This window comes from Pseudorasbora parva, chromosome 10 (genome assembly GCF_024679245.1).
Source record: "Pseudorasbora parva isolate DD20220531a chromosome 10, ASM2467924v1, whole genome shotgun sequence".
Lineage (NCBI taxonomy): Eukaryota > Metazoa > Chordata > Actinopteri > Cypriniformes > Gobionidae > Pseudorasbora > Pseudorasbora parva.
This window is the reverse complement of record NC_090181.1, coordinates 39,308,385-39,317,118: the sequence shown is the minus strand read 5'-3', so window position 1 is coordinate 39,317,118 and position 8,734 is coordinate 39,308,385. Positions and strand designations below refer to the sequence as shown.

Sequence of the window (8,734 nt, the reverse complement as noted above, 5' to 3'; positions counted from 1 at the left end):
TTTTATTCGTGCTTTAAAAAAAGGTTGAATATTGAATTTAATATGTATTAACAATATGCGCATTGCAATAAAAAAATGGAAACACGTGGGGGGAAATAAAGCGTACTCGTGAGCACAGATTACGTGGCTGCGCAAACAGCGCGCAGTGATGATGTTCTAAAAGCACTGTTTGTGTTTTTTAGCTTCCGAGGTCGCGCATGAAACAACAGCGCGCCACAATTCGAAACACTAGATTCACATTTCCCAAAGAAACACAAAATATTCGCGCGTCAAGAACACAATAATGGACGGCCAAATGGAACCAATGGAGCAAGGTAAAGTTATGTAGTTTGTTAACATCTAAATGTGTCAAAGATGTTTTCAAAAGAGCTTTTTCTGCCTTCACATGCTATTGGACATTTCCTACTTCCCACTTCTGAAGTTGTGGTCACGAGCTCATTGCATTCAGATTTTGATATGGGAGGGCGTTCATGAGCAATTTTTACCTAGGAAGCTCGTATGTACGATAATTCCGAGGGCACGTGAATGCAGCGTAACGTTAAGTGTATTTTCACACGCCTTGAATTAATTGAGCAGATATGTACTTTTAATATTTGCAGACACGTCACACACCCAGAACCAAAGTCCCTTTCTTTGATACAACTCAACTCACTTCATTGTCAAGATTGAACAATATACAACCGACAATCCAAAAGCAAATTTATCTCAATAACAAAAAGCTAAATATATAGAAATGTGCCCAACAGTAATTTGCTAAATAACAATTTAGTAACATTACACTAACAGTCAAACTGTCACTTGTTTTACAGATTCAATTCATTAAGTTAAATCCAACTCATAAAGAGTTAAAAGATATAGTCTTCAGACATCAAAGTCTTTGTTCTACATAATTTTTCATAATAATTCATAAAATAACTAATTACATTTTCTTTTATTAAAATATAATTGAGACACGATAGCAGTCTATTTTTTGCAGACAAATGTATAAATACAATTCAACTAAATTTATTGTCAAGATTGTGCCTTTAAAATGATCCCAAATACAAAAATCGAAATGCTTAAAAATGTGCACAACATTAATTTTCCATAACTAAATAACAATTTAGTAACATTACAATACAAACTGTCACTTGTTTTACAGATTCAGTTTAATCCAATTCATAAATAATTAATAAAAAGGTGTATTCTTCATACATCAAAGTCTTCTACTGCATAATTTTTTCATAATAATCCATAAAATAACTAATTTAATTGTCTCTTAATAAAATATAATTTCTAAGGAGAGACACAATAGTGGTCTAATGAGAAAATGTAAAGTTTTTACAAAATGTTAATCATTATTATAGTTTTGATGACTTTACAATTATTCTACAATGCTGAGTACACAAGAATGCTGGTACACAAGATAACACTTCATTCTGACTTTATAACTTGCAATTGTGAGAAAAAAAATCTGAATTCTTAGATAAAAAGTTGCAATTACTCTTTTTTTATTATTAAGTGGCGGAAATAGACTTTCATAAAGACTACAGTATATCTAACTTCTAAAAGTTCACTTTTAGGCTTAAGTTATGGCTAAAGACGAACCAAAATTGTAATAATTTTTAAATGTTTTTTTTTTTTTTTTTTCTGTGAGTGGGAGTTTGCGTGAGCATATGTGTGAAGAAATGTGAACGTTTTATGCATGTATGTATAATTTTTAGTATGTATTTAGAAAAGCCCAACCATGGACAGGAGTTGAGAATTAGCACTAGCTATAAACTCTATATGCTGTGCATCAGCTGCAGTACTTCTGTTGTAACTATGTTGGACTGCATTGTCCCTGTTATATAAATAAATGAATAAAGAGACACAATAGTGGTCTAATGAGAAAATGTAAAGTTTTTACAAAATGTTAATCATTATTATAGTTTTGATGACTTTACAATTATTCTACAATGCTGTGTCCAAACCTTTGTCTGGCGGTGTAAGCATATTTTCACTTACTCTGTCATTTTTTTTATGCTCCCTGTGTTTATGTGTTGTGTTATATACCAGGTGTTCTGGGTCACCTGATGGCTTTAGAGAAGGAAGGTATGGGACGGCAGAACCAGCATCAGTCTGAGAGGTTAGAGATGCTCAAGGTCAGAGCTCTGACCCTCCGTGCCAAAAGAGATCAACTCAAACGCCAGACAGAAGCCATCAAGGTGAGACGACTTTGAAATAGTAATGAGACAATGAGCACATTTACATGCAAACCAGTAAGCTGATAACTCACAAATTTTAGCTTATTGAAATAACCAGTTTTCCCCATTTACATGCAAACCAGCAAACTGACAACGCAAGTAAATCGTGTTTACATTTTTTTATTATTAATAATGACTTTATTAATAAACCGGGTTATTTCCTTGTAGTGATTTTAAAAATAATAATGTCCGTATCTGACTCTGAGTTTTCCAAATGTTATGTCAGTTGTGATGTTAAATAAAGCGTGCACAGTGTCAGCGGGAGATTTATGGCTCATATTATTCTTTCATGCAGTTACAGATTCAGCGTTTTGACTTAACCTTCTGCTGCATGAGATGAACACATCTTTACAATTTTCTGGGTCTTAAAAGAGTTTGCGTTTGTGATATATGTCCTTATTTCATGCAAAACACTTGCTGGATGCATTTAAATCTGCTCAAAGTATGCGGTTTTTGTCACCTGTCACACATGCACTTCAGTAAGCCGACAGAAAGCAGGTTAATGCGTTAACATGCAGCGAAATTGACTATATCTGACTTCAAAAAGTTCACTTTTAGGCTTAAGTTATGGCTAAATCAAAATTGTAATAATTTTTAAATATGTTTTTTCCTTCTTTTTTTCTGTGAGTGGGAGAAGGAGTGAGCATATAGTTCTGTTCAATCCACGTTCGCCACTCGACGTAAGACGCTGCTGACGTGTTATTTTGTGTGCCCATGTATTTGGGTTCAAATAAATATAGCTTAGCAAAAAAATGCTCAGCTATATTTGTGTCTTTCTCTGTGTCGAAATCCTTAGACATGTTTGCGAAGGTTGTTTTGTTTACAGTGTGCGTCTCCCTCAGACTGTAAATGAAGCTCGGACACACAAGATAACGCTTCATTCTGACTTTATAACTCGCAATTGTGAGAAAAAAAAATCAGAATTCATAGATAAAAAGTTGCAATTACTCTTTTTTTTAAATTTATTATTAAGTGGCGGAAATAGACTTTCATGAAGACTACAGTATATCTGACTTCAAAAAGTTCACTTTTAGGCTTAAGTTATGGCTAAAGACAAACCAAAATTTCTAATAATTTTTAAATGTTTTTTTTTTTTTTCTGTGAGTGGGAGAATGAGTGAGCATATGTTTGAAGAAATGTGAACGTTTTATGCTTGTATGTATATGTTTTAGTATGTATTTAGAAAAGCCCAACCATGGACAGGAGTTGAGAATTAGCAATTAGTACTTCTGTTGTAACTATGTTGGACTGCATTGTCCCTGTTAAATAAAAAAATGAATAAATAAATAATTAACCATTCAGAATCCACTCAACCTTTGACAGCGCATGCTTATAGCAAACACAAGGTTATTGTGCATTGGTGTGAACACTAAAGTTATAGTTATTGGTTTGTGCGGGCCTTTACTGCAAATGTACTATAAACTTATTGTCATTGTGTGGTAGATCCTTAAAGATAAAATCAGCAAAGATCTTCCTTTACAAGATGGTGCTGATGCTGGCGGCCTCGTAGAAATGCAGCAGTCTTTGTTAACTGCCTGGAGAATGCAGTTGAAAGACCTTCAGCGTGCTCATCATTTAATTGGTAAGTATATACACTCCTGTTTTATTGATGATGTTAAGATCAGTCCTAGATTATGCTTCTGCTTAGGTCTGATCCATTGTTCTGTTTTTTTCTTAGGTGGCTATGATTTGGTGGAGTGTAAGGAAGGGAAAAGTGTGTGTGTGTCTTTTCACACAGCCTTTGAGGGTGTGTATTTGGACACATATAACATGGAGCTGGATCTGACGCGCACCGTGCAGATCTCCCGCCATAACATTCCACCGTCATTACCTCTCGAGAGTTTTGCCAAACAGCACCTGCAGAAAGACCTTAAAGCCTTCCTGCGAACCCTCAGCCAGAACCTCAATGCTTTAGCTGGCCGCAGACAGCAGGTCTCCCTCGTCAAGGTATTATATATATTCATTCCATAAAAAAACAAGAATTTAAATTTGTTGTGACTTTCATGCTGAATATTTTGAGGCGGTGATTCAAAATATATACTTTGATGAATCAAAATTTTAAAAGAAAAGCATTTATTGGATATATAAATATTTTGTAACATTATAAATGCATTTACTGTAATATTTGATCAATTTAATGTATCCTTGCTGAATAAAAATGTAATGTACCCTTGCTTCTGTCTTTGCCACAGGAACTCGTTGGTTCAGTGGAGGTGATGGAGAGCAATCAGTTGTTCAACATTCTCGTTCTCATGTGTACCGAACAAGGCGAGACTCCCAGAGCTGTTCTGTGCACACTTGAGTATGGAGATCTCACACAAAGTCTCCCAACACATGTCACCATTGAGAGTGAAGGTACGGCACATCACTATTTAATTGACCCTGACTAAACTTTACCCTTGCTTACTCTTTCTCTCTTGGAAGAGAAGATTCCTGTATCTCAAACAATAGAGTTTTTTTGGCTTCGCCGTTTGTTTATCTGCTTTAGCCCATCGCTTTTGATGTGCTCGGTTTGGGGACACTAAGATTTCAATCTAAGTTTTCAACTAAATATCCTAACAAAATGAATTACTAAATTAACTGTATCAACTATATCACTGATCTGCCCGCATTGACACTATATGATAATTGAACGGAGCCTGTTGATATAATTTTCTCCAGAGCGGTTTTACAGCCGAATCAAATTCTGTTGCATTATTTTCCTGTTTAACATTGTGAAGCTGCTTTGAAACTAGAGCTATATAATTAAAGGTGTCTTGACTAGAGCATTTCTAAGTCACTTTGGGTAAAATAGATGCAAATTTAACAGAATGAATATGAATTTAATGGGATAGATTACACAAAAATATAAATTCTGTCATCATGTACATCAAGTCTTTGGTTAACCTTTGAAACACACTTCTAGATATTTTTAATGAAAGCTGAGCGGTTTCTGTCCCTCCATTGAAGGTCCAGGTAACCAAAACTTAGAAGATCCAAAAAGTTCAAGAATTGTAAAATGAATCCATATCAATCTAAGGCTTGTGAAGAGACTGTATATGATTGAACAGATTTGCTAATGCTTTTATTCACAAATAAACAACACGCATGCATATAGCAGATCAGTATGGTACACGGAAACCCACATGTGCATCTCATTCTAGTACAAATCTCATTGGTTCTCGTGCGTCACACTCGTGTTTACCATCAGTCACGGCTCGTCTGTATGGGCAGATGGGCAAAATATTCATCCAAGACCTCTATACACACAAAATTAATAATAAATTATAAATGTGTTCAGCATTCTGCAGCGAAATGTTTCAATTTTTTATTTTTTTTACTATTTTAAGTCGTAAAGCGAACATGATTTATTAAAAACGAAGCGCATGGATTCGGCAGGCAAGTTTTGATGATAGTGGGTCAGCCGGTCTCGGAGCCCTCCCCAGCTCTTTAGCGGCACACAAATTTCCAATGTAAATCTGGGGTGAAACATGGAACCGCAGCACACTCTAATTGAGAGCTATTGGGACAGATTTCTGGCTGCCCTGCTTATATTCACGTTAGGTAAACACACCTTACTTAAAGCTCGCTCCAGACCAAGACGATGTCTGTCCACTTCAGCTCCGTCTGCATCATATCAGTACCTAGTTGGCATGTCTGTTCTATCTGTGTGGAGTAGCATATCAAATTAATGAGCGTAAACCCTAGTTTAAATGTTTTCTTGTGAGTAGCTTTTATATACTGTAGTTATGTTGTGTTGGTTTTATATTTGAGAATAGACATTTTCTTCCTCACTGGAATTCCTGCTCAACTTGTAATATTCTAAAATAACATTTGGTTGCAATAAATACTACATTAAGGCATTTTTAGATGGCATTTTACACGTTTGTCATGTGTAATAAAGTCTGTCAATAATCAGAGCGCTACCCTCAGACTGAATAATGCAAGGACATTAGAACGCTGTCAAAATGTCTGTCGGATGTGTTCAGCGAATAGAAAGCTTACAAAATGTTTATCATAAATTAGTGCTAAAACCCAGAATCTGCCCTACCTAAATGTATGGCCAGGAGCCGCTACTGTTTTTACCATATATGATGTGCTCTATGTATGTGCCGATCATTGTTTAGATGTAAATTAAAGCCTTAATGAAATCTGTATTGTGTAAAGTAATCATGTCTCTTTTCAATACTGCGATTAAACCACACGACTCATATGGATTAATTTTACCATATACATTATATTTATTTGACCTTTTTGGGTCTTCTAAGTTTTGGTTACCTGGTCTTTCAGAGGAGGGACTTCTACCCCTTTAATATGAAATGATTTTCAGTAAAATGGCTGGAATGTGTGAGATTACTAAATATTTTGATCTGCTATTTTTCATGCAATAACATAACTAATCATTTTTGAGGCTTAACAGAATCAGTTCAAATGAAGGTCTTATCTGATTATAAAATTTGTTTAGATTGAATGTATATATGTTCTTATGTCCATTTTGCTATAAGGGGCGGTCACATTGTTTAATCCAAAACATGCACTTTTTTAATTTAGAGATTTGAAAAAGAAAAGGAACTGAGATTACATTAATTTTGTGTTTGTTTGCTTTCATTTTTGTAGATAAAACACTTTCAGAATCTCCACAGTGGAGGAAAAACAAGTCGCTGCTCCTGGAGTCTCCAGCTCATACGGCTCTCCTGACCATGAGGAAGATGGGGAGCATTGCTTAAGGAAATACATTTCTTTAATGTAAATAATGTCCTGTTATAGTGCAGTTAAAAACTGGACAGTTCTATCAATGGATGAGATGCCACAGAGCTTTTACATTCAGGGGTAGATTAGCATGCAAATGAGGAAATAACAATTTAGCACCTATCAGTTCAAAATTTCCTTAATGACACGTAAAGGTTCATCTGACAAGCATACATTGTTAAATATGCTCTATAGTGCTGAGAAAGCTCCTTATTTTCTGCTGTAGTTTTTCTCTCTGCAGTTGCTTCAGTCTTTCTTTATACCGTCGGTAATACTCTTGCTGATACATCAGCTCTTTCTGGGAGATGCTGTCGATCAACGCCAGGTCTTTCAGCTGTAGAATAGATAGCTGACCGTTCTCCGACGCTTTGAATTTTTCTGTTGCTATCACAGGTGGAGATGAATCATCTTGCTTGACAGGAAATGATGCTGATTTGGCAAACCTCTGTTGGTTATTATCATGCTCAAAGGCTTTTGCTGAGTATAGAGCTCTGAATGCAGGGGCAGATTTTGAGAATCTCGTCTCGTGTGCATCGTTTGCCATCCTGACCTCTGATATGGCCCTCATTGTGTTATTTATCGTTGCGTATGGTTCGCAAACCCTTAATTGCAGCAGCCGCTTGTGCTCTTTCAGGACTAACTGCCGCTCCTGCTCCAGCAGCCTGAGATCGAGTCTGTATTTGACACCGATGATGTGTAGTTTCCACTGAAGATCCACATCCTCTTTGTGGTTCAGCAGTCTTACGTCCGTGTGAATGAAAGACTTGGGTTTCTTAATTCTTGGCTGTGTTGTCATTTCGAGATGTTCCTTGAAACAAATGCTGTAAATGGAACGGACAATATTTTTGGGTTAAGGACATGCAGATTGTTCCCAGGTGAATTTATTTTACAAACACACAAATGTCTCAGAAGCTTCCGATTTTAGACTGCAATGATTGTTTCAAGGCTAATTTATTTTATGAAAATATGTACATGGACATTGTATACATAATAAATGCAAGTTTACTGTACCTGAAACTGCCGCATATGTTTTCTAGTCTCGTATGAGCCCATAATAGACTACGATTCTGCTGCTATGACACTTAAACATAACATGCCTTTCGTTCTGTCAGGTTTCAGAGTTTTGAGTTTCAAAGTCCCTCAGTCACATGATCACTATTGTGTTGATTGAAATAACAAAGTAAAGTGGGAAGACTGGAATCTTCAGGCCTCTCCGTGTAATAGCTTGCTACTCATTTGTGACATTTCCTAATTTTTTGAAGGGGTTATAAACATGATTTTGTGTTTAAGTAGCTTGGTGTTTTAGACTAAGATTCTCTACTCTACAGCAGTACACGTGTCAGTTCTTTATTTGTATGATTTATTATAATATTATGTGGGGTTAAACTATTTGTTTGGGATGAAATTAATTCATAATTTCAAGAAGTTTGGAGAATGGATACAGTATTATTAAATGATAGTAATAAATAATATTAACTAATGGAAATTGTCATTAACCTTACGTTTTTCTTCTGCTGAACACAAAATAAGATATTTTGAAGACAGTCTGATACCAAACAGTTAATAGCCCCCCATTGACTTCCATAGCAGGAGAAAAAATAAAATGCAAGTCACTGAGGCCAACTGGTTACCCATATTCTTTAAAATATTTTTTGTGTTCAGCAGAAGAAAAAAGAAAAAAAATTCAGAGGTAGAACAACTTTTAAGGGGAGTAAATGATGACACATTTTTTTGTCCTTTAAGCCTAGCAATATTTGTGTATATTTTAATATGTTTAAATA

General features: G+C 35.5%; 1 protein-coding gene across 1 annotated transcript; it reads left to right on the top strand.

The window, feature by feature from the left end:
* The first annotated feature begins 139 nt into the window (after positions 1–139).
* On the top strand, positions 140–7,957 carry cenpo (centromere protein O). The gene is made up of 6 exons (XM_067456091.1): positions 140–314; positions 2,038–2,186; positions 3,669–3,807; positions 3,904–4,172; positions 4,418–4,580; positions 6,822–7,957. The coding sequence occupies exons 1-6, from the start codon at positions 284–286 to the stop codon at positions 6,929–6,931; spliced, it is 861 nt and encodes a 286-aa protein (XP_067312192.1). The 5' UTR covers positions 140–283; the 3' UTR covers positions 6,932–7,957.
* Positions 7,958–8,734: the final 777 nt, after the last annotated feature.

Excerpts from the sequence above, each read along its gene's own strand:
- cenpo (XM_067456091.1), top strand. The coding sequence starts at position 284 with ATGGACGGCCAAATGGAACCAATGGAGCAAG. Across the intron at positions 2,187-3,668 it reads GCCAGACAGAAGCCATCAAG|ATCCTTAAAGATAAAATCAG; the intron begins GTGAGACGACTT and ends ATTGTGTGGTAG. Across the intron at positions 3,808-3,903 it reads GCGTGCTCATCATTTAATTG|GTGGCTATGATTTGGTGGAG; the intron begins GTAAGTATATAC and ends TTTTTTTCTTAG.